Source organism: Mauremys mutica, chromosome 6, assembly GCF_020497125.1.
Source record: "Mauremys mutica isolate MM-2020 ecotype Southern chromosome 6, ASM2049712v1, whole genome shotgun sequence".
Lineage (NCBI taxonomy): Eukaryota > Metazoa > Chordata > Testudines > Geoemydidae > Mauremys > Mauremys mutica.
This window is the reverse complement of record NC_059077.1, coordinates 4,293,857-4,320,216: the sequence shown is the minus strand read 5'-3', so window position 1 is coordinate 4,320,216 and position 26,360 is coordinate 4,293,857. Positions and strand designations below refer to the sequence as shown.

At 46.6% G+C, this 26,360-nt stretch overlaps 1 protein-coding gene across 1 annotated transcript in view; it reads left to right on the top strand.

Moving 5' to 3' along the window:
• DNAI1 (dynein axonemal intermediate chain 1) overlaps positions 1 to 26,360 on the top strand; it is a 296,761-nt gene that overhangs the window by 68,872 nt on the left and 201,529 nt on the right. Inside the window, exons 10-12 of the mRNA XM_045022468.1 lie at positions 4,840 to 4,924; positions 7,987 to 8,104; positions 12,918 to 12,961. Of these exons, the coding sequence (XP_044878403.1) occupies positions 4,840 to 4,924; positions 7,987 to 8,104; positions 12,918 to 12,961 (247 nt within the window). The remainder of the gene's footprint in view (positions 1 to 4,839; positions 4,925 to 7,986; positions 8,105 to 12,917; positions 12,962 to 26,360) is intronic.

The following is a 26,360-nucleotide window of genomic DNA, read 5'->3' as shown; positions in this document are numbered from 1 at the left end:
TGCCTGATGGGGCAAAAACATTGTCGCGGGTGGTTCTGGTTACATGTTGTCAGGCCCCCCTCCCTCTGTGAAAGCAACGGCAAAAAATCGTTTCTTGCCTTTTTTCCTGGGTTACCCGTGCAGACGACATACCAGGGCAAGCATGGAGCCTGCTCAGCTCACTGTCACTGTATGTCTCCTGGGTGCTGCTGGCAGACGCGGTACTGCAGTGCTACACAGCAGCATCCCCTTGCCTTGCCTTGCAGATGGCAGACAGTACAATACGACTGCTAGCTGTCATCGTTGTCCTGTGGGTGCTCCTGGCCGACCTCGGTTAGGTTGGTCAGGGGCGCCTGGACAAAAATGGGAATGACTCCAGGTCATTCTCTTCTTTAAGTTTCATCTAATGGAGATTCAGTCCTGCCTGGAATATCATGCCATCTGGAGGCTTCTGCCTCAGGCTGCTCTCCCAGTCGGCAGCACCATGTGGTCGCACCTAAGCCAGCCTGCCCCTTGCTTTCATGGCTCATGAAGTCTGGACAGTAGTAAGGAGCAGTTCAACTATAGGCTGAGCAAGTGCAGAATGGTGGCAGAATGTGCCTTTGGACGTTTAAAATTTCGCTGGCACAGTTTACTGACTCAGTTAGACCTCAGCGAAACCAATATTCCCATTGTTATTACTGCTTGCTGTGTGCTCCACAATATCTGTGAGAGTAAGGGGGAGACATTTATGGTGGGGTGGGAGGTTGAGGCAAATTGCCTGGCTGCTGATTATGCTCAGCCAGACACCAGGGCGGTTAGAAGAGCACAGCAGGGCGTGCTGTGCATCAGAGAAACTTAAGAATATAACAGTCAGAAGATCCTACTGACCACCTGACCAGGATGGTGACAGTGACTGTGAAATGCTAAGGGAGGTTAAAGAGGCAACAAAAGCAGAAAGCACAACATTTAAGGGTGTTGTCAGCTATACTTGTATTGTCTGGGTACATGTCACCACAGGACATGATGCAGAGATAAAATTTCTAGACACCATCGATGACTGGTTCTTGGAGCAGCTGGTCCTGGAACCCTCAAGGGGAGAGGCAATTCTTCATTTAGTTCTAAGTGGAGCACAGGGTCTGGTCCAAGAGGTGAATAGAGCTAAACTGCTTGGTAATAGTGACCATAAGGTAATTAAATGTAACATCCCTGTAGGGGGGATAATACTAAAAAAGCCCACCATGGTAACATTTAACTTTAAAAAGGGGAACTGCATGAAAATGAGGCTGCTTGTTAGATGGGAGTTAAAGGCAGCTGTCATAAGGGTTAAATACCTGCAAGCAGCCTGGCAACGATTTGAAAACACCATAATAGAGTGTAGCGGGGTGGTTACCCACTCCTGCCCTTCGGGTTGGAAAACAGCCTAGGAGAGGGCTGGGGCTGTGGCCAGAAGCCTCGGCTGATTGGGGAAAGTAGGCTCAGCTTTGGCCAAGCCCCAATCAGGCCCAGCTGGCCCCATAAGAGGCAGTGAGCCAGGAGACCACTCAGTCTTCCTCGGCCTGTAGAGGGAGAAGGGCCTGGCTGTAGGGAGCTAGAGACTGGGTACCTGAGTGGAGCAGGGCTGGGGAAAGGCTGGGGAGCTCCAGCCTGGAAAGCCCCAGGCTGCGGCCTAGCATAAGGCCAACAGGTCCTGGGGGTTGCAGAGGGCAGCCCAGGGGTAGGCAAAGGCAGCAGGTCCAAACCCACCTTTGCCAGTGATGAGTGGCTGATACTGCAGTCTGCCCCAGGGTGTGGGGGCTAGATGATGACTGGCAGTAGCCTGATACTGAGGCGAGGTGGGGATAGTGGGTGGGGGTTTCCAGGGAGGGGAGACCCTGAGAGAAAGGGGTTACTGCCAGGGGGCAGCGCCCCAGCTAACAGGGCACTGGGTCCGGGAGGGACATGGGGGGCCAAGTGGTAGTGGATCACTGGCCTGTAGAGGGTGCTCTGGAGGCTGGAGAGCTAATTCCCAGAAGTCACCAGCAGGAGGTGCCGCAGGGGTGAGTCCGCACTGCTACATAGAGACTCAGACTAAATAAATACCCCAAATTAGAAAAGAAAGCAAGAGGACCAAAAGAATGCCTCCACGGCTAGCCAGCAGAGTAAGGGAGGCCATTATAGGCAAAAAGGTATCCTTTAACATTGGGAAGTCAAATCTTAAGTGCACAAACTCTGGCAGATTAAGTATAAAAGTATTATAAGACAGGCCAAGAAAGAATGTAAGAAGCAACTTGCTAAAGATGCACAAACTAACAGTGAGAATTTTTTTAAGTACTTCAGAAGCAGCAAGCCTGAGAAGCAGACAGTAGGGTCACTAAGGTAACGTCTACACTGCAGTAAAAACCCGCAACGTGAGTCTCAGGGCCTGGGCCAATAGACTTGGGCTCTGGGGCTGACAATTGCAGTGTAGATGTTTGGGCTCAGGCTGGAGCCCAAGCTCTGAGACCCTCCCCACTTGTGGGGTCTCAGAGCCCAGCCTCCAGCCCGGGATCAAACATCTACACTTCAGTTCTTAGCTCCACAGCCTGAGCCCTGTGAGTCCGCAGCAGCTAACCTGGGCCAGCCACGGCTGTGCCGCAGGCCTTTTATTGCAGTGACCAAGGTGCTAAAGGAGCACTCAGTGAAGATAAGGCCACTGCAGAGAAGCTAAATGATAAACACTAATAAGTCACCAGGTTCAGATGGTATCAGCCAAGGGTTCTGAAGGAACTCAGATATGAAATGGCAGAACTACTAACTGTGGTATGTGCCTTGGCATGTAGGAGGATGGCCAGGTATCTGTGATCTAGCAGAGGTGGAAGGTTAGGAGCATTGGTGTGCATTGTCGGGGGAGGCAAAGCATCGAGCATTCGTAGGATACCTGATATTAGATACATTATATCGGGGTAGAGGTGTGACTCGATATAACATGAATTCGGATATAACGCAGTAAAGCAGCACTCGGGAGGGGGCTGCGCACTCTGTTGGATCAAAGCAAGTTCAATATACCGCAGTTTCACTTATAACGCAGTAGGATTTTTTGGCTCCCGAGGACAGCGTTATATCGGGGTAGAGGTGTAGATGCTCAATATGAAGACAGTGTAGACTGAAGGAAGGAGCACTGGTGTGGGAGCCAGGCATTCCTGTGTTGTATTCCTGGCTCTGCCACTGACGCTCGGTGTGGCCTTTGGCAAGTTATGCCATCTTTCTATCTGTTTCTCCATCTGTAAAAGGGGGCGATGTTACTCCCTGGGAGCTGTGAGGATTAATGAGTGTCTTTACATGAAATAAAGCACTATATAAATGCCAAGTCTTAGTATGCCTATGAAATGGAGTGAAATCATGGTAAGGCTAGTGGCTGAGCATGTGTATGCCTGATGTTGGCCTTCAATGCCTAGCATGTTCTGACGATGGCGGTCTTTGAGGTGTTGACAGGGCTTTGATGGGGTCTGGTAATTCAAATAATAAAGATAATAATGGAGGTTCACTTAGGATGTGTGGATGCAGGACTTTGAATGGCAAAATATCAAAGCTCAGTCCCCCTGGCTTTGAGTTCTCCACTCATGGGAGAACCCTAGGACTCCCGAGCCTGGGTATAAACAGCAGTGTAGACAGTGAGGCGCTGCTTAGGTGAGTAGAGTACAGACACTGCAAGACTCCAGCAGTGAGGAAAAAACTGTGGCAGGGGGAGGCAGTGGGGAAAGGCTCCAACTCCCATTGCCAGAGCCTTTCCCTGCTGCCAGCCTCTGCCAGAGCCTTTCACTGCTGGATGTAGCTGCACACTTCAGTATGGGAGCAGCCTGCTTTTCACTGCCATATGTGGCTACGCATACCCTACATGCTGCTACCAGTGGTGTGCAGTGTAGACATACCCCTCAGTATATCAGTGTAACCCTGGAATGCCTGGGAGGGACCTGGAGGTAGACCTGAACTGCAGGGTTTGGACGTCCCCAGAGTTCAGAGAAGGAAGGTGTTTGGATTTGTGCCCATCACTGGAATTCCCATTAGGACAGAGCCAAAGAGCTGCACATCTCTCCCCAGTCTACACAGGGTTTAAAGTTGTGCAGGGCTTTATCAGTGTTTGTCAACACATAGTAGACCCAGGAGTGATGGAAGGTCCCTAAAAGTCTGTGTGGGGGACCACCAGTGGCCGAACTGTGGCCCCGCCCCCCAGCACCACCCCTCCTCCCTGAGGCCCTGCTCCCTCAGCGCCCCTTCCCCCCCCAAAGCCCCCACCCCTGCGCCACCCCTTCTCCCTGAGCTCCCACCCTGCACTGCCCTTTTCCCCAACACCCCACCCTCATGCCACCCCTTTTCCCCAAGCTCCTGCACTGCCTCTTCCCCCCAAGACCCTACCCCCTTCCCCATCGCTCGCCCTTGTGATAGTAAAAAGTGGGAGGGAATAGCCTCCCACTTTTAAAAGTGAGGGTGGGGGCCTGGCCCTCTGGCCCCCTGTTCCGGCGCCACTGGTAGCACCACACCTGCAGGGTGGAATTTTCCACAGTGCTAAGCCAGTGAGGAGCCTAGTTCTCATTGACTTTCATAGGCAATTGGACACAAAGCTGCCTTTTGTGCCTTTGAAAATCTCCCCCACAGCGTGACTGACTCCGTTAACTATGTGCTGTATGAGACTGTTGATCTGCATACAAGTTAAAGTCGAGTTCCCAGAGATTTATTGAAAGGCTTTTAAATCCTTTGATCTTTGCTTGTCCACATGAGACCCCGAAGCCCCTTAGACCAGAGATCCAACAGGAGAAGGGGGCTCTGTGCTAATTTTCAGGGAACCACGGCACAGGAAGTACTTTCCCTTTCTTTCAGCATGTTAGTTGTAAAATTGCTCCTCATTGTTTTCCTTTTTGGCAGAGTGATGATGTAACCAAGGTGACCAAGGCAGCTAAAATAGTGGAGCGGATGGTCAATCAGAATACCTTTGATGACCTTGCACAAGGTACGGCCCCCACCGTGGGACTTTCATTCACACTCAGATATTAGTTGTGCAGAAGAGACTGGCACACCGTTGTGACAAAGGTGCTGAAAGCTCCTTCGAGAATGCAGGTTGTGGGTTTTCAGAATGGCCTAGGAAAGTTCTATGCAGAGGGAGGGAGAGCGGGATGGATGGAGGAATAGTTCAGTGGTTTGAGCATTGGCCTGCTAAACCCAGGGTTGTGAGTTCAGTCCTTGAGGGGGCCACTTAGGGATCTGGGGCAAAAATCAGTACTTGGTCCTGCTAGTGAAGGCAGGGGGCTGGACTCAATGACCCTTCAAGGTCCCTTCCAGTTCTAGAAGATAGGTATATCTCCAATTATTATTATTTAGTGGTATTTGGGTGCCTAACACTCTGACTCCACTGGAAAGCCCAGCCGTAATCAGTTACAATTGACTATTCTGTGCATCAGGCCTTTGATCAGTACCATGTTGCTGATCACTTCCCCAGAGAAGTCAGAGGCTACTCACCGTTATCAACTCTGTGGCCTCACCTGGCACAGTGACTCCCAGGGAATCATCACCCCTACACAGAGAGGAAGAAGATTGGTGAAAAATGTAACGGAGAAGAATTCCTGTTTGCTCTATCGCCTGGCTGTACAATGTTGATCCTTTCCAAGTCACCATGACAAAGTGCAGTAGTTAATGGAATGTTACGTAAAGCCATGTCAGTCTATGTAACAGAGAAATCTGCACGAAAGGCCACCTCTGATAGGCTGCCCTTTGCCCTAAGTGACCACTTTAAGTGACCCAAAGGTTGCCAGTAACATTTTGCTTGCTCCTTATTTAAAATCCACAAGCTAGATTCAGCCCAGGGTTAGACAGACTCCCTTCAGCTGACAGAAGCCAGGACACAGCCTTCCCAGCAATGGAAAATCTGCCTTGGGAAGTATGAGGACAGTATAAGACACCCAGACTATTGCTTCCACGGGGGTGGGCACAGCCAGCCCACACAGTCCCCAACATAGCACTGGCCTGGGAAGGTCTATGGCCAGGACCCATGGAGGATTTACTGATTCTATATATACCCCATGTAGCCTCTCCTTTGGAGCCCGGAGGTCAAGTTAAAGCTTCCCCTCCCTGGCAGAGACCTCAAGTGAGGGCTACAGCATTTATTTCTAATGCCTAATGGTTAGGGCAGGGAGATGTGAGTCAGGACTCCTGGGTTCTATTTCTAGCTCTGCCGGTGAATAAGTAGGTGATGCTGGGCAAATCGCTTACCTGTCCAGAGCCTCAATTCCACCATCAGGAAAGTGAGGCTAGTCATATTTCTCTGCCTCCCAGGAATACTGTGAGGACAAATTAATTAGTGAGAGTTTGTAAGAGGCCCTGAGATCCTCAGTGCGAAAGCACCTCAGAAGTGCCAAGGATTATTATGTATTCGTACCACAAGTAAAAAATTGCAGTATGCAGGTGTTACATCTTCATAACCCTAGAGAGATTACAACAGGGAATCTGGGGATACATTTTCTGGTGGAGTTAAATTTTGTCTTGATTCAAAGAGGAGATCTGCTGCTAGCAGGAGGGTGATATCATTATAGTTGGCCAGATTCTCAGCTGGTGTAACTTAACAGAGCTTCATTGACTTCTTTGGAGGCACAGCTGAGGATCCGGCCCATTGCCTTGCTGACCGCTCTAGACTCTCCTACATGTCCCTGTGGCGTGGGGAGCTCTGTGCATGTAGGTATTGGGAGAGAGCTCCACAATTTACTGTTGCTGTCTACCTACCTCCAAAGTGACTTGCATATAATAATGAAAATTAGCTTTTATACAGCACTAGTTATCAGCAGATCTCAAAGTGCTTTTACAAAAGAGGGCAGTATAATTATCCCCATTTTACAGATGAGGAAACTGAGGTGAAATGACTTGCCCAACGTCAGCCAGTGGTAGAGCTAGGAGTAGAACCCAGGTCTCCCGAGTCCCAGGTTGACACTATCCAGTGGGCGTGCCCGGTGCTTCACAAGATGCAGGAAGGCAAGATCACAGCCCAAAGATGCTTGTTATGTAAGGGCCCAGTCCTGTGTGTTCAGTGGGAGATGAAAATCATAATATCATAGAACTAGAAGGCACCTCAAGAGGTCATCTAGTCCAGTCCCCTGCACTCAGGGTAGGACTAAGTATTATCTAGACCAGCCCTGGCAGGTGTTTGTCCAACCTGCTCTTAAAAATCCCCAATGATGGAGATTCCACAACATCCCTAGGCAATTTATTCCAGTGCTTAACCACCCTGACAGTTAGGAAGATTTTCCTAATGTCCAACCTAAACCTCCATTGCTGCAATTTAAGCCCATTGCTTCTTGTCCTGTCCTCAGAGGTTAAGAACAACAATTTTTCTCCCTCCTCCTTGTAATAACGTTTTATTTACTTGAAAACTGATATCGTGTCCCCTCTCAGTCTTCTCTTCTCCAGACTAAACAACCCCAATTTTTTCAATCTTCCCTTCATGTTTTCTAGACCTTTCATCATTTTTGTTGCTCTTCTCTGGACTTTCTGCGGCCAATGGGAGCTGCGGAGCTGGCGCTCGGGGTGGGGGCAGCACGCAGAACCCCCATGGCTGCCGCTGCACGTAGGAGCTGGATGTGCCGGCCGCTTCCGGGAGCCATGTAGAGCCCGGGCAGGCAGGGAACCTGCCTTAGCCCCACTATGCTGCTGACTGGACTTTTAGCGGCCGCTGACCGGAGTCGCCAGGATCCCTTTTCCGGTTGAAAACCAGATTCCTGGCAACTCTACCCTTTATCTGTCTTGTCTGATTAGCGTGTAAGCTCTCTGGGGAGGGACCATCTCTTGCTATGTGTGCGTACAGCATCTAGCATGGTGGGGCCCTGACCTCACTTAGGGGCTCTAGGCACTACTGGGTACAAATAATAAATCTCAGGTGTGAGAAGTGCCTTTGGCACAAGCTCTGAAGGCCTGTGACGGTGCCTACCCTTAGTTAGGGGAGAGGAATGATCTTATGCTCCACCCGCAGGCACTGGTTACAGGCAGACCCCTTTTGAATGCACTGATCTTCGTTTCCTCTCCTTTTAGATTTTAAATATTTTGAGGATCCTGCTGATGAATACAGAGACCAGGAGGGGACTCTCCTTCCACTGTGGAAATTTCAGTATGACAAAGCCAAGAGGCTTGCAGTTACTGCCATCTGCTGGTGAGTTTATTTGTTGCAGATTTTATCTCATAAATCCTTGGGCAAGAATGGAATGAAATGGTGCAATCTTGCAAGCCAGTGCCCCTGTGAATTGTCATAACTTGGAAGTGTAGCTCCGTTATCATGGCAAGAAGCCCAACATTTTGTAAAAAACATTTGAATGCTTTCACTGGGAACACTGTTTGTTTGGAATAATTCAATTCAACGATTATTTGTTGGTGGTGGATAAACATGCAGGTGCTTCTGGGCAGCTGGCACCTGTTGTGGTATTGAATGTGCCAGGCACATGCTCGGCTTCCATTGCCCTTCAGTGGAACATGAGCACACCGCTGTCTTAGTGTGGAGCACCGAGGCAAAGAGGTTAAATAAATGGAACAAATAAGAATCCCTTCCCTTGATAATCGTAAAACCAGATTGGACAGATCTCTGGAGAACATACATGCACTGGCCCAGGGGGAGGTAGGAAAAGAACTATATGAGTTAATGAATATATTTTTGGAAAGCAGAAGCTTTGATCTGTGTACAGAAAAAAAAGAGCAGGATAAAGTGCCGATGCAATCGCATGTTCCAATTAGGTAATTGCATGTGCAAAAGGATAAGTGAGACACTTAGGATATGTCTACACTGCAGTTAAAAACCCACAGTTGGCCCGTGCAGATGACTCGGGTTCTGGAGACTCAGGCTAGGGAGCTGTTCAATCGCGATGTAGATGGTCAGGCTCGGGTTGGAGCCCAGACTCTAGGACCCTGCGAGGTGGTAGGGTCCCAGAGCTCAGGCTGCAGCCTGAGCCTGAACATCTCCACTGCAGTTAAACAGTCCCTTAGCCTGAGCTCTCCCCCTCCCCCCTCCCCGCAAGCCTGAGTGAGCGGGCACGAGCCAGCCGCAGGTGCCTAATTGCAGGGTAGACAAACCCTCTGTCTCTGTTCCAGGACAGCCCTTCTAATCCCATATTGTACATGAAGCATGTGTTTTAAGCGCGGTCTGAGTAGAGATGCTTTGCTGAATCGGAGCCCTAAGTAGCTATCTGTATGGTTGTACATGGCAGAGGGCCTGCCCCAATCTAGCATTGCTGTCTCGGGTTACCTTCTTCCTTGTCAGTCCAAAACATCACCACGGATACTTTCAGATTAACTTTCCCTTTCTGGGGTCTCATTTATTAACATACAATAATGCTCAGCTTCTCCCCAGGCCTAATTCATCTTTTTAATTGATAACAGGCGTCAGCCTCCACATAGCCTCCCTCTGTGCTCAAAAGTTTTTAGAATCCTTTACCAGGCTTTACCTTCAATATAGCCCCCCGCTAAGGCTTCACAGACCTTTGCAGCCTTCTCAGCTGAGACTTCTCCTCCTCCCTGCCGCTCTCTCTGTCTGGGAGCTCGGGAGAATCAGCTCTGCCCTGCTCTCCTTCAGTCCTCACTGCTTAAGATTAGTTAAAGGCTTGTCTGATAAATCTGGGGCTGGTCATGTGATTGCCAGCCGACAATTCCCAGCTCCCTCAGAGACATGTCCCTACAGGCCTCTTTCTACAGGGCCTTGGGCCTTGGAACAGGGCTGGCGGGCTCAGGGTTCCTCGCTACCCATGTTACATGTACACACTTGCAAGTATATACTCTTTTGCAGCAGGATCTTGAGCTTCCATATGGGAAAGGTTGTGCCATTAGGTCTTTTCTATCTCTGGCACACCTTGGGCAGAGAGAATTATTAAAGAAATTGGAAAATTATTTATTTATTATCTATTATTGATTGTTTATGGTAACACCCATGAGGAGCTCACAGTCTAAGGCTCTGATTCAGCAAGATACTTCAAGTCAGTGGAACTACTGTGTCCATAAAGTTGGGCACATGCCTAAGTACCTTGCTGAATCAGGGCCCAAGGACGGAAAAACAATGGTTTCTAGTTTAATCCCATTCATGCCGCTGCAGTAAGTGTATTTTAGAAAAAATACTGGGGAGACAGTTGTGTGAGAATTACAGAATAAAGCTAAAATGAGAACCAAAATAGGGGGGAAAAACAGTTTTCATGGGTATTTTGTGCTGTAATAATTACCGCTATACATCTCCAATATCCAAAGCAAGCCAGGCACTTGGCTGTCTGCATGTCAAAGTTTTAAACCACCACAACATCCAGATGTCAACAAAACTGCTTGTGTACAGAGCTGTTGTTCTCTCCTCTCTTTTGTACGGGTGCGAAACATGGACACTATATAGGCGTCACATCAAGCAGCTCGAAGCATTCCACGTGCACTGCCTCCGCAACATCATGAAGATCCGCTGGCAAGACAAAGTGCCCAATCTCGAGGTCCTCGAGAGAGCCCAGATGACAAGCATCGAAATGATGATCATGAAGTCACAGCTATGTTGGACCGGTCATGTCAGCCGCATGGATGCCAACAGAATCCCTCGCCAGCTTCTGTATGGTGAGCTCTCCCAGGGCATCTGGCATATAGGTCATCCACAGAAACATTACAAGGACACTATCAAAGCCAATCTGCAGTACAGCAATATCAAACTTAGGGACCTTGAGGACGCCGCCAGTGACAGAACACAGTGGCGTGCAACAGTCAGAAATACCTGCATCGCCTTCGAGGAAGACGGCTGCCGGCGTCTACAAGAGGCACGCGAACGACGTCACAGAGCATCAGCAGCGCACAACCCACTGACCGCGAACTTCCCATGCACCATCTGCAGCCAAATGTGCACCTCTAGAATTGGCTTGTACAGTCATCAGAGGGCGCACCATGAGACCAACAATAGATGATCTGCACAGATTTGTCATCATCGGATCGATGGACTGCCAAGACATCTCCAATAAGTACTAAGTAAGAGAGAACAAAAGACTTGTATGTCCAGGTATGGATTTGTGTTTTTTCAAATCTTTTGTAGTGACAGTAGATCTAATAGTTAGAGCAGGGAAGTCTGGATCCTGGGTTTTATTCCTGAAGAGTGCAAATTATCACTTACCATCATTATTATAAGTAAAAATGGAGAGATAAAGAAAGAAGCATTAAAAGGCAACTAATACTAAAAGGATAAGAAAATATGATTTAACTGAACATAAAATTAACCTGTGGAATTCACTTCCACATGACCATCATTGAGGCAAATAGCTTAGTAAATTACAAAGAAGGATTAGTTATTAAAGCTTTCTATATCAAAAAGTATAGTATTGGCAGGTCAGTCCTCATGCTTCAGGGAATAAACTGATCACCAGCTGGGACAGGAAGTTCCTTGTGGAAGTGAATGATCTTTGTGGACTGCAAGAAGGCATATGATCATGTACCAAGAGAATTTGTTTGCTGGAGTTTGTGACGAAGAGGTGTGCTGGAAGGATAGGTCTGTCTTATCCTTATCCAGGTATATATGATGGAATGTCTACTGTCATTAAAACCAAATGGGGCTACAGCAGAGGATTTCTAGTGAACATTGCCTTCCACCCGGGGTCAGTGTTGAGCCCCTTTTTGTTTGCGGCTGTCTTGGATGTGATTAGTGAGAGTATATGAAGGGAGCTGCCTTGGAATATGCTGCTCAGTGGTTGCAGAATGATATGTGCAGAAGATTAAGACCCTGCAAGCTCTGAACAGTGGCAAGACAGTTTTGTGCATCTGGGACTCAAGAGTGAATGTTGCTAAGACCGAGGCTTTGATAACTGAAGGAGCAGGACCCACTATAAAGGATATTACAGGCAGAGAGCTTAGAATGGTGAGAAAATGTAAATACCTAGGCTCAATGGTTGGTGACAATGGTGCCCTTCTGAGTGATGCCCGACACCATACCAAAGCTGCCTGGTGCAAATGGTGGGAGCTGATCCCAGTTTTCTCTGATTAAAATGGTGCCAATAAAGTTAAAAGGGAGAATGTATCAAACTGTAATTTGACCCATCCTGATGTACAGAACAGAGACTTGGCCAGCCTCGAGAAGAGAAATCAGTATGCTCTCCGCCACGGAAATGAAGATGTTGAGATGGTCCAATGGTTGGACGCTCTGTGACAGGAAACAAAATGAGATTGTGTGGTGCGTAACGCGGGTTGCCCTAACTGGAGACAAGTTGCGGGAGGCTAGGCTACGTGGCCAGGGGCATGTTCAGCAGAGATCTGAGAGCAGGTTTGGAAGGATGGAACGATTGTGGATGGAAGACGAGCAAGGGGGAGGCCAAAGACTCAGTACATGGACCAGTTATCAGCGGACCGCACAGAGACCAATTTGCATGACAGCCTGGCAGACAATCATGAATTTTGGAAGAAGGCTATAAAAGTCACTGAGCCCGAATAGGGAAGTGGCAAAGACAAAATCTGTGTGAATGATCTTATGTTATGGAACTTATGTGCCTTCCTCTGAATCACCCCTCACTGGCCAATGCCAGACAAGATAAGTGAGTGAGTGGACCCTTGTTCTGATATGGTTTGGCAGTTGCTATGCTCCTGTATCCACAATGGTGGAAACTGAGACTTCTTCTCTCTTCCTATAAGATATACGGCTTTTTAAAAAGCATATTTTCAGTGATTGTGAAATGTACAAGGCGGGGAGCCCGGGAGACTGAAATTTTATTGTTGTCATCTTTGATGTAGTCCTTTCTTATCCACTCCGCGTGTTGCCATCATCCTCTGTTGTCTGAGTCCACACATAGGTCTTGATCCTGTGAAAAATTAGGCACATGCAAAGCTTTAGTCACATGTGTAAGTGTTTGCAGGATCAAGCCCTAGACTGTCGGCTCTTTTGGACAGGTAATCTGGCTTTATTCTGTGAAGCCCATGCACATCTGTTGAGTTAGATAATTAATAATTAATACTCTGTTACATTTATTTTCTTGTTACAGGAATCCGAAGTACAAGGATCTGTTTGCAGTGGGACATGGCTCTTGTAAGTTACAAATTAAACAATATAATTCAGCGACCTAAAAGGGACATTTCCAGGTTAAATAATAAGATATAATTTTGTTGTACTACTATAGATGTGTTTACAACGATTGCACAAAACATCATGATGGTTAGAAATCTAGAATGCTGGCCCAAATTTTCTCGTCCCTGTGTTACTAGCATCACTTTAGATCATGCAAATCTAAATTTTTTCAAAAAAATCAAACAAATTCATGCCATTTTGCGGCTCTTTTATTGGTTGCATTTAATTCAATTTGTACAAGAAAAGGAGGGTGGTCAGTTTCCTTTTTGTTTTAGCAGACTCTTTAGTCAGTTTCACTAATTTGTTTTCATGCACCAGTCTGCAACTTTTGTGTTGCAAACACCCAAGGAGAATGTCAGAATCCAAATAGAAGTCTGTTTTAATTGAAGTGGCTGCCTGCAGTTGTTATCTACAATAGAGTAGCAGCTTAAAAGAAAGCAGTTGTCAACAAGTGTTGCCCTGTAAACAGTTCCCTGAGAGTGCCATGCTATTATCTTTTATAACCTCACTGTCTGTATCAGCAGCCTTGCATGATGATTAGGTTTTCCTCCTTCATGTTAACTCTTTGTCATTGAAAAAAAACCAAACCCTTTCTCTGCTATACATCTCTATCCTGATATAACGCGGTCATGGGGAGCCAAAAATCCCTACTGCGTTATAGGTGAAATGCCGTTATATCGGGGTAGCAGTGGCAGGGCTGCAGCGGTGATTCAAAGAGCCCAGGACTCTGGCTGCAGGGAGCCCCAGGCCCTTTAAATTGCTGGCCGAGTCCCCCTGCTGCAGCCCCGGGGTAGCAGCAGCAGGGCTCTGGCAGTGATTTAAAGGGCCCTGGGTTCCTCGCAGCAGCCGGAGCCCCGGACCCTTTAAAGCGCTGCTGGAGCCCCGCTGCTACCGCGCTATACGCAAACCTGTGTTATATCGGGTCGCGTTAGAGTGGGGTAGAGGTGTATTTTGAAATTCTATTGACTTGTACTCTGCCTCTCTCGGCTAGTAAATAGGCGGACGGGGGCCAAATCCGGACTGCCAGATGCTTTTGAACGGATCCCAACATCTTTTTATTTACTTATTATTATTATTATTTATTATTATTTTATTTATTATTGTTTTCTCTGGAACCTGGACCTTGACTAGACCTTGCCCAAGAAATTTGGACCTTGCCAAAAAATAATTGACTGCCTGTCTGGGCTGGGTGATGATGCCGCTGAAGAGTCTCTGTATAAATATCCTCTTCCACCCTGCCACCCACCCACTCCTCCAGCTTGAACATGAATCCTTACTATAGCAAACAGCTCTTTTGTTCCACATGGAATGCTCACAGGCCAGGATCAGCTCTTTCTATAGAAATACCGCCCTGAAGAAGTTCCTGGGCGGAGCAGGAGCCCCACACTAGTTTTTCTGGGATCATTCTGCGAGGCATGGGTCTGTGAGAATCTGTGACTCATGTGACACCGGATTCTGGGAGATCACCCTGGGAGGCTCCTCTAATGCAGAATGGTCAGCCGTGTATCCCAGAACCCGGCAAGTGCTGGCTCTGAAGTCCTCTGTGGGTCTGCTTGTTTCCCTTGCAGCATGGTTTCAATATGGCCATGCTGCCACAGCTCCTCACAGGCTCTTCTCTTAAGGGAGGAGTGGTGCCCTCAGCGGGAGGGGAAGTCAGAAGATCCAGTGCAGCCCCAAACTAGTTGTTTTTGTTTTTCCACGGAGCTGGGGGGAGGGTGTGCCGGACGACATGAGTGTCCCTGTAGCCCCACTCCTGGCATCCCTCCTGCCCTTGGTCTGCTCCTTCCCTGTCCACTGATCTCTGACCCCTTATCCTGGGATAAGGAGAACAAAGCCCATCTCCGCACTGCAGGAAGAGGGAAGTTTGCATCGTGGGACCCTTCACACTGACCCTGTGGGTGAGATGATCTGGCTCAGTTTGTATCCTGCTGGAGCTGCCAAAGGACCCCTCTCATCTCCTCTCTACCTGGATGTTTTACTCTCCTTTCTCACTATTTTGATGTATGTATTTTTGTTTTTAAATGTAAAAAGCTGACTGTTGAGTAGGGCATTACCAGCTCTCCATTCAGATTTGGAAACAAACAAACAAACAAAACATTAAACTAAAAGCAGCAGCTGCTGCTGGAGGTAAACACTCTCTGGCAATGACAGATGGCAGGGATAGTAATTGCAGCTTTTGGAAAATGAAACAGAATTCACAGGTGTAGTGACCTAGCTGCAAATACCACGCCTGTGATTGTCTGCCACTTTGCTTGCTAAATACGGCCTTGTACATTTAAGCTCTATCGGTAATGGGACAGTGTAATTCAGGCTGATGAAGTTAGAATCCATTGTGAACATTCTTTGCTGATGAAACAGGGTTTGTTTCAGTTGGACGGACACAAGTCGGTTAAGAACCATATGTTAAATTTAAGGCTCCCAAAACTTATTAATACTACGCTGGATTAATAAAACTGACAGAATTTGACAGTCTGATTTACTTTGTGCTACTTCTGCTCTTAGTTTGAATCCTGTCCTTCGCTCAGCCCTGACAATGAAAACGGACCAGTCAGTTTCTCTGATGCTAGTAAATTTCACATTCTGTTTCTCCTGTGCTAGCAGGGTGGTGCCAACGCCGCAGGAGAATATTTTTCCTTTAAAAATAAGCTCTGTCTATTAAAAGCCATGGAAATGGTCCTCTTGCTGTTGGTTTGCACAGAAGCCCAAACAGACCTCACAAGAGCTCTTTAAATCAGCAAGTACCAACTCACATGTTAAAGGTCAGATGGGGACCGGCCTTTGCAAAAGGTGGGTGGTTAGCAGGAGTGTAAGTAGGGTGGTACCCTCCAGTACGCAGTACCGGCAAGAAATCTGTCATAGGTATGGGTTACCAGAAAGACTTGGGGGTATTCCCCCACTACCATCCTCCGGAGGGGGAGGGTGGGGCTGCACTCTGCTCCTTAAAGGAGCAGAACATGGCTAGGGAGGGCATTCATTCTTTAAATGGCTTTAACAGCACAATACATATGCTAACAAACTTAAAGAAAGACTTTGGTTGGTCAGGAGTCCTCAAGAGGGGAGGGGTGGGGGACGGAAGGTGTTTAAACAGTGTTTTTTATTCTGTTTCTCCCCACTGGTCTGAATTATCCATGACATCTGTACTGCATCACAGCAATTCCAAATCATTAGAAGAATGCCTCTGCTTGCACTGACCAGAGGATGTTTGGATACTGATGTCAGCCCAGTTCTGCAGCCTGACAGGAATCAGGTGTTATCCCCGTGTACCTAGGGATACCCAGTTCTGCAGCCTGACGGGAATCAGGTCTTATCCCCAGTGTACCTCTTTGCAGCCAAACTAGTCTAACAAGCATTTTGTTAACTGGAACTGGAGCATCAAAACAAAGAAAACAAATGCCTCATTTTCCAGCTTTGTGGGTGAGAGAACTATAAGTGAAGATTAAAATGCCGGTCAATGATGGCCTTAAACCAGCTGCCTCAGGAATCTGCCAAGAACTTTGCTGAAAATACATTCCTCATTTTAGCAGTGAAGCTAAGACTTATCACACATTTGCCCACCTATATTTGAATGAAGCTCCTTCTGATCCGACAGCTCAGGCATTGTCAGTTTCGTCCAGAACAATTTGCAAACTTGGAACCTAATCCTGCAAACCCTTAATCATTTGATCAATCCTATTGAAGACATTAGGAGTATTTGCATGACTATTGACCACATTTGTGGACTAGTAAGAGTTTCGGGAGTCTGTTCCTATAAAGGAAGTTGAATCTCCCATTGAAATGCAGTGTTTGGGTACAATACCATACAGCAGTTCAACTCCCATATTCCATATAAGCAGACTGAATACTAAATATTTGGGGGGACCATGAGTAGTTAAGCATGTTGATGTTTGTATATATAAAGGGGAGTGTCAGAGGGGATGGGGAGAGGGTGGGGGCCCCAGGCTGGGGGCGGGGCAGAGAGTAGTCACATGGGGAGGTCACGTGCCCTCTCATGAGTGCAGTACCAGCAAGAAGTGATTTCTACTTGCACCGCTGGTGGGTAGGAGTGGATAAAGAGCCTGCTCTCCTGGCACTACCAGCACAGAAGCCTGTCATGATCATAGTCCCTGTGCTCAGAGGAGTGCAGGGACGGACAGCGACCAAGGTATGCTCCCAGCCATAGGCACTGACTTTCTAATGTGCTGGAGGGTACTCCCCCTGGCTCCACCCCAGGCCCCGACCCCTTCCCCCAAGGCCCCATCCCACCCTGCCTTTTCCCACCCCGCTCTGTCTTTGCCCCACCTCTTCCTGCCCCATTCTGCCCCCTCACCCGCCTATGCCTTGCCCTCACTCCTGCCCTGGAACAGCTGATCATGGGAGTCGGGAGGTGCTGGGGGGAGCGGGAGGCGCTGATGGGGGGCTGCCGGTGGATGCTCAGGACCCACCATTTTTTTCTGTGGGTGCTCCAAAGAGGGTGGGGCTGAGATGGGGCTGTAGCTGCCCCATGGAGTAGGCCTGCTGCACTGGTAGCTTGCAGAGGCATACAAACCGGAGAAGAATGATAATCTACCCTCTTAGACTATTTTAGATGATTGCTCCACTTGGCACACTGGGCCGAATTCCATCTTCACTTACAAATAAAAATAGCATGGATGTATCATGGTAGCACCTCAAGGCCCCACTCTGCTGCGTCTGTACATACACACGGTAACAGACAGTCCCTGCCCCAAAGTGCTTGCAATCTGAATAGGCAAGGCAGACAAAGCAACCATTATCACCCCCATTTTACAGCAGATGGGGAATCCAAGGGCACAGAGAGATTAAGAGATTTGCCCAAGGTCACACAGGGCATCTGTAGCAGAGCCAGGACCTGAACCCAGATCTTCTGAGTTTTAGTACAGGGGCCTTAATCCCCAAACCAGCTTTCCTCTACTTTGCTGACTTTAGCGGTGTTGCAAAGCTGTAAGTGAAGATATTAACCTACTACCTAAAGCATGATCTTTGTTCAGAAGTGAAAGGTCCCATTTGCTATGGGCCAGTTTCATTTCTGGGGAGGTGGGGAATCCCCAACAGAAAAGGTCCCAGGCTCCAGGGCTGGCTCCAGGGGTTTTGCTGCCCCAAGCAGCCAAAAAAAAAAAAAAGAGCCGTGATCGCGATCTGCAGCAATTAGGCGGGAGGCCCTTCGCTCCGAGCAGGGACCCTCCGCCGAATTGCTGCCGAATGCCTGGACGTGCTGCCCCACTCTGGAGTGGCCGCCCCAAGCACTTGCGTGCTAAGCTGGTGCCTGGAGCCGGCCCTGCAGGCTCTCCCGTACCTGAATCTTGTTTCTGGAGTTGTCACTGGTGATCTATCTGGACAAGTACAATGTTTCTGAGTTACTAATATATGTGGTTTGCTGGTCTGCAGCCATCTCCTTTGAACAAGGGCTCCTTGTTAGCTTTAATAGATGTGTCTCCAGTATTGTTGTCATGATTTGCAATTCAGGACATTGCCTTTTGGCTAGAAATAATTTTTATTCCCAGCAGAAAGACAGGGCTTTTGTTTTGGTTGTGTGAGCTCCTTGGGATTCTGGCTGGACTGTCATCATTGCCACGCAGGATCCTGCGAGAGTGTTTTCTGTGCTGGGTTTGCGTTCCACTTCGCTGACGGAACACCACTGACACACCCCCGAGCTTAGCATCTCCTGGAGGCAGGGGTGGCTGGGACAGCATTCAGAGATTTATTTTCCGTGTAAGCCTGCCAGCAGGAGATGCAAGCAGGGAACAACGGTGTTACTCTGTCAAAAGCCTTCTCTCGTACATTTTTTCTGTATTACAGGGGCATACCAAAGGGATTGTCTACACACAGGTTTTGAACTGCTTTAACTATATAGATTTGAAACCAGTATATTTAAAGCAATGCAACCCCCCGATGTGAATGTAGTTATACCAGCATAGAGGACTTGTACCGGTATAGCGTATTTCCATATATTCATGACAATAAGCTATAATCCCATACTTGTATAATTGCAACCATACGAGGGGTTGTACCAATTTACCTGTGTTGGTAATAAATAAATAAATAATTAAATAAACAAATCATCCCCCTATGCAAAATAGTTCAGTTGATACAAAATCTGTGTAGACCAGGCCTTAGAGACTTCACTGGTCTTGTGTTGTTTTAGCTAATGCTCCCCTAACAGGAAAGGCTGAAGGTATCTGTGGAGGAGCAGGGTGAGTAGACACAGAAGTGTGCTTTGTTCATAATGTTGCCCTGGAGCTTTCCATCAGCTCTGGCCTTTGAAGGCAGATCACCGATACAGATGACAGATCACCGATACAGAGCAATAGGGATCGCTTGGCAAGCTGGCCATGAGCAAACAACGTACATTTGGATATGGGGCCAGTGGCGTAGCCAGGTTTTAAGTGTAGCGGGAGCAGACATAAAAAAGGCGCCCTCTCTTGGCTCCTCCTCTGGCCACGCCCCTGACTCCTCCCATTTCCCCCCCAGATTAACCCCGGGACGGCTCAGGACTCCTGCGGGCTTCCCGGGGGTGCGGATACCCCTGTCCCTCCTGTCCCCAGGAGAGTCTCTCCTACCCAGCGCGCTCTGCAGGTGTCCCCTGCTGGGCTGTGCCACCCGGCCCCACCTGTGGGGTCCCATCCCCCCCACCCCAGGCTCCAGGCTCCTGCACCGTGCCAGGGCCCCCCGTCCAGACAGCATGGCCTGTGCCCCTGCCCTGCTGGCCCGGCCCCGGGGAGCCCTTTGACCAGACCCCCCAGTGCAAGGCACCGGACCCCCGCCGCTCACCTTCCGTCCTGTGCCACCCCCTGTCCCTGGCCTGCTCCCGGCGCTCAGTGCACTCCATGTGGGGCTAGGCGGCCTTAAAGGCGCAGGGGCCCTTTCGCCTCCCACCACCGCATTAGCAAGGGGCAGGGAGTGCTTAGCCGCCGCCGCAGAAGGTGGCTGCGGCGATGTTGAGGCCGCGCTGAGCGTGGGGCGCAATGGCCGAGGAGCCGGCCCCCTCGTTCCTCCGGCTGCGCCTGCCGCCCCCTCATGGCTCCTCCGGCCGTGCTGCCGCCAGTGCCGGCCTGGCAGGCACTGCTTCCGCGCGTGCCGCCCCCCACCATGGCTCCTCCAGCCGTGCTGCCGCCAGTGCTGGCCCGGCAGATGCCGATTTTTGAAAACGTGCTGAGGGGAAGTGGCTGCTTCCCCTGAATCCCGCTAGCTACGCTACTGTATGGGTCAGTGTAAATGTACACGTCGAGGAACAAAGTGTGTAGGCTGTGCTTATAGGAGGGGGAACCCTGACCTAGGAAGAAGTGATTCTGAAAAAGGATTTAGCGGTCAGACGGGACCAGCAAGTGAACATGGGCTCCCAGAGTGATCCTGTGGCAAAAAGGGCTATTGTGATTCTTGGATGTATAAACAGGAATGTTGAGTAGGAGTAGAGAGATTATATTACCTCTTTATTTGGCACTGGTGCGACGGCTGCTGGACTACTGTGTCCAGTTCTGGTGCCCATACGTCAAGAAGAAGATTGAAAATTGGAGAGGGTTCAGAGAAAAGCCACAAGAATGAATAAAGGATTAGAAAACATCTCTTGTAGTGTGAGACTCACAGAGCTTAATCTATTCCGTTTATTGAAGAGAAGCTTAATGGGTGACTTGATCATAGTTTCTAAGTACTCACATGGGAAACAAATTTAATAGCATAATAGAAATGTAGGGCTGGAAACAGGGTGGATTTGATTTAAATCACTAGTCAGGAAGACTCGATTTAATCATGGATTTCTACCTAAAAGTGCATTCTTGTTGGTTGTTATAACCTTAATACATATTCTTCACAACTCAGAGAGATGTAGCTTTCATTTTTAGAAGGTACACACTATACATTTTTAAAGTGATTTATTTTGAAAACTTTTCAGATTAGGTTTACAGTTATATCAGAAAATGAATGATTGTTTGGTTATTTTATTTACCAAAGGTAAGTGAAGCAGATATTTATGAAGTCATTGAGAGGTGAACTATCTCCAGTTCAACAGATTAATCATTAATATTTGGAGGATTTTCTTGCCATGCTGTATTGGACATCACCAGACAGACATTTAAATTGTTTTATTTAACTAAAACAACAATGTTACATATTCTGGATTTTTTTCCTCAACAGCAAACATAATATTTTAACAAAATAAGCATATGAATTTTTTAATTTAATTAAACATTCAAGTTTTATAAAATCAGGCATGTTTTTGTTAAAATTGTTTTTAACTAAAATAGGTAAATGAAATATTTAAAAAAAAACCCAAAATTAAATTGACTATGTCAGCCAGGTCAACATGAGAAACTTAAAATATTGGCTTCTGCAGCTAATTCAGTCGTCTTCACCTTCATTTTCCTGTATCAGAGGGGTAGCCGTGTTAGTCTGGATCTGTAAAAGCAGCAAAGAATCCTGTGGCACCTTATAGACTAACAGACGTTTTGCAGCATGAGCTTTCGTGGGTGAATACCCACTTCTTCGGATGCAAGCCGACGAAGTGGGTATTCACCCACAAAAGCTCATGCTGCAAAACGTCTGTTAGTCTATAAGGTGCCACAGGATTCTTTGCTGCTTCATTTTCCTGTTTGTTCATAATCTGGAAAAGAAAAACAAGCTTTCCTGCTTTTTCAGGTCTCAATACGATTTCTCAATTTGGAATGAATTAGTCCAAAGGAAGAAAATATTCTTTCTACACTGGCAGAAGAAGCTACTGCTGTTAGAAGTGAGATTATCACTTCAACAGTCTCTGAATCCCAAGTGCTTATGTGGCTTCCACCAGTTCACTGGTGTGACTTTCTTTAAAACATCATCAACAAACATATATTTCTTGAATGGTTCACCCTTCGCTCTGAAGTTTATTATAGTTGGCACTATGGAGGGATGATTGCTGGATGTCCATGTCATAGCCAACTCCTCTTCTTCAGCAGTTAAGGTTTGATCTTGATACCGAGTATTGAGAATATTTGCAAGAAAATGAGCTGGAGATAGTGCTTGTCCCATTCATTTTTGTAATGCTTGTAATTTTAACTGTCATTGCATATTTCTCTTTTTAAGATCTCACTCAGTTCCTTCAAAATTTGAACAGCGTCAGCAATAAAACAGCTATTTCCCTGCATTTTGTTCAAGGCTACAGGGTACTCAGTGTGTGTTCAACATTTCACTGAAGTCTTTGGCTAGAAGCTGCATCAAATGAGCACTGCAACTGTATGCTATTAGCTTGGGGACTCTCTTCTAAATAATTTCTTCTCATCTTGGATACATTTGCAGCATTGTCTGTGACCAAGCAGTGTACTAGACATTTGAATTTTTTTTCACAGTTTGTTATAGCTTTTACTGCTACTTCTTGCAAGTATTTTGCTATGTGCGCATTTCCTGATGTATTAATTGTTTCTGTAAGGAAGACATTCCCTTCTTCTGTTATCACACAAGCACATACAACAGGATCATTGTGGACATTGCTCCACCCATCAAGACTCAGGTTAACAATTTTACCCATTAGACCTTTTGCACACTGCTCAATTTCTCTTTCATACACTTTATCCAGCAATTTGCCTGCGACATCTGCTCTGTTGGGTGGACTGTACTGTGGCTATGTGACATACATGATGTGACTGAAACACCATCTTTGGCAGATAACTCTGAAACTATAGAAAATGATGGTGATCTTGAAGGTGGATAGTCTTCAGAATCCTGTATGTTGCGGATGGATTCTCCTAAACAAAATAAGTCAATGCAGTTATTTAATTATTATTACCATACTGCTCGTTTAGTATTACTCATTGCATTCACTGACACTCAGAACTACTTTAAAGGTGAAATTGTAAAAGGAAAATCTGCCTAGTTCAGCTATTTATTTTTTATCACAACTGCATCTCAAATGATAGTACCATAGAGTAACAACTATATTTTTTGCTCAAAGAATTCAAGAATAGTCCAGAAGGAAGACAGGCAGTCCTTAAGAAAGAAGTATGAAATAAAAAAGTTTACCAACCTGAAGATCCTGCATGTTTAGACATGTTCCTTTCATCATCATCTTCAACGCAGCTTCCTCCTGAGAAGGAATACTTCTCATGATGTTGTTTCATTCGGGCAACCAGGCCTTGCTTCAGTCATGTTGCACTGTTTGCATTTTGCATGCATGCCTGTCTTACCCACAGGTAGAGGAACTTCATTAAAATATTCCCAAACTGGGTCTCTTTTACCGCCTGCTGCCATTATAGGTTTTCCCTTCTAGTGAGAGAATGGTATGGTAGATCTCAAATCAATGAAGGCTACACTCAGAAAGACCTCAAGACTGTTGGAATATGCTGCTCAAACAGTTTCCCTTTTGTTTCTACTGCCTGTCCCTCCCTTCTCACAGTTATCTCCAGACTTCTTCTCCTTGTCCAGATCTATTCCGTCCCCAACAATCTTCTATTCATTGAACTTTTTGAAACTTTGCACTTTTAGAGAGAGGTAAGGGGTTGACTCTGTGTACACAAATTTGCAGAGGGACAATAAGGTTAAGGTCTTTTATTTCTCACCTCTATATATTATTTATTTATTTATTTAAAAACATTTTTGCTGTTAACAAGCATGTTTTCTCTGGAGACACAAATCCACAGTTTGAGAACTGCAAAACTAAGCATCTCTGATGGTATCTTCTAGACTAAGCACTGAGTCTCATTGATTAGATAGAAAGATTCACCTAAATAATCTGCACAGAAGCCCCTGGAACTCCATAAGATTGGGTCCCTAATCCATGAACTATTGGAACTCATTTACAAAACTTTTCTTAAACATTACATAAATATATTGTCTCATACTATAGAATTAGACTTTATAATCCCTATTCCATGATGAGATATCTTTGAGCTATAATGTATCTTTATCTTTAGATAAATGCTTTTTGAGGAAAAAAAACTATCAAAAAATCCAATTTAAATTAAAAAAAATCTGATTTTTAATTTTTTTTTTAAAGAAATAATTGATTTTTATTCACCCTGGCTGGAAGGAACCTTGAGAGGTCACCTAGTCCAGCCTCTGTGCTGAGACAGGATCAAGTATATCTAGAACATCCATGAAGATGTTTTGTCTAACTTCTTCTAAAGATGCTGGGGATTCCACAACCTCCCTTGGAAGCGTATTCCAGAGCTTAACTACCCTTAGAGTTAGACAGTTTTTCCTAATATCTAATTTGCAGATTAAGCCCATTACTTGCCCTGCCTTCAGAGGATACATACAACAATGGAACTCTGTCCTCTTTTATAACAGCCCTTAACATATTCGAAGAGTGTTATCAGGTCCCCCTTCAGTCTTCTTTTCTCAAGACTAAACGTCCATTTTTTTTAAACCTTTCCTCAGAGGTCCGTTTTTCTAAATCTTTGATCATTTGTGTTGCTCTCCTCTGGACTCTGTTCAATTTCACCACATCTTTCTTAAAGTGTGGCACCCAGAACTGGACACAGTACTCCAGCTGAGGCCTCACCATTGCCAAGTAGAGATTAATAAGTACCTCCCATGTAACTGCATCACACTGTTGACTCATCTTCAATTTGTGATCCACTGTAACCCCCAGAACCTCTATTCCCCATTTTGTAGTTGTGCATTTGATTTTTCCTTCCTAAGGGCTAGTCTACACTTACCGTCCGGGTCGACGCGGTGAGTTCGACTTCTCGGAGTTCGAACTATCGCGTCTGATCTAGACGCGATAGCTCGAACTCCGGAAGTGCCGCGGTCGACTCCGGTACTCCACCACTGCAAACGGCGGTGGTGGAGTCGACGGGGGAACCGCGGAGTTCGACCCCGCCGTGTCTGGATGGGTGAGTAGTTCGAATTAGGGTACTTTGAATTCAGCTACGCTATTCACGTAGCTGAATTTGCGTACCCTAATTCGAACCCCCTTTTTAGTGTAGACCAGGCCTAAGTGTAACACTTTGCACTTGTCTTTATTAAATTTCATCTTGTAGATTTCAGTCCAATTCTTCAATTTGTCAAGGTAGTTTTGAATTCTAATCCTGTCCTCCAAAGTGCTTTCAGCGCCTCCCAGCTAGGGCACTGTTTTCAAATTTTTATAAGCATGCACTCCACTCCATTATACAAGCAATTAATGAAAATAATAGTACTGGACCTAGAATAGATCCCTGTGGGACCTCACTAGATACGCCCTCCCAGTTTGACAGCAAACCATTGATAACTACCCTTTGAGTATGGTCTTTCAACCCGTTGGGTACCCACGTTATAGTACATTCATCTAGATCCCATTTCCCTTGTTCGCTTATGCGAATGTCATGTGGAACTATGTCAAAAGCCTTACAAAAATCAAGATATATCACGTTTACAGCTTCCTCCCCTCAATGAAGCCAGTAACCCTGTATGATAATAGGGGGCTCGACAATCTAACAGAAAAAGGCAACACAAGATCCAGTTGCTGGACATTGAATCTAGGCAAATTCAGACTAAAAATAAGGTGCAAATTATTAACAGTGAGGGCAGTTAACCATTGCAGCAGCTTACCAAGGGTTCTAATGGACTCTTCATCAATGGAATTTCTTAAATCAAGATCAAATGTTTTTCTAAAAGATCTGTTATAGTTTAACCCCAGCGACTGACGTAATAATTAATGTAGGGAAATCCTATGGTTTGTGTTATACAGAAGTTCAGATTAAATCATCACAATGGTCCCTTCTGGCCTTAAAAGTCTATGAATTAATTTCTCTCATGCAGCTTTCAGAACCTTGTTGGGAAGAATGCTGTTGGGAACCTCTGTCCTGACCTTCAGGTGGAAAGATGGGTGGGTGCAAGGTGGTGCTTTCCAAGGGGAAAAATGTAGGGGACTTTTCAAGATGTGTCTCTTCCTCCCCCAAGTTAATTCATGCAGTTAGAGGATCTTATGGGAAGAGCTGAGCAAATCATTTTGTGTGCATTGTTGTTGCTGTGTCGGTTCCAGGATATTAAAGATATAAGGTGTGAGAGGTAATATCTTTTATTGGACCAACTTGTTTTGGAGCAAGAAACAAGCTTGGAGCTTAAACAGAGCTCTTTTTCAGATCTGGAAAATGTACTCAGGGCTTGTCTACACTTAAAACTTTGCACCGGCACAGCTGCACCAGCACTTCAGCGAGGATGCTATCTATACCGGTTGGAGAATCTCTCCCATTGGCGTAGGTATTCCACCTTCCCAAGAGCCAGTAGTTAGGTCGATGGGAGTGTTCTTCCAGTGACCTAGTGCTGTCTACATTGGTAGTTAGGTTTGTTTAAATGTGTTGCTCAAGGAGGTGGATTTTTCACATCCCCGAGTGATGCAGTTGTACCAACTTAGGGCTTGGCTACACTTGCGAGTTAGTGCGCAATAAAGGAGCCCTGGGCGCCATAGCTCACTCCCCAT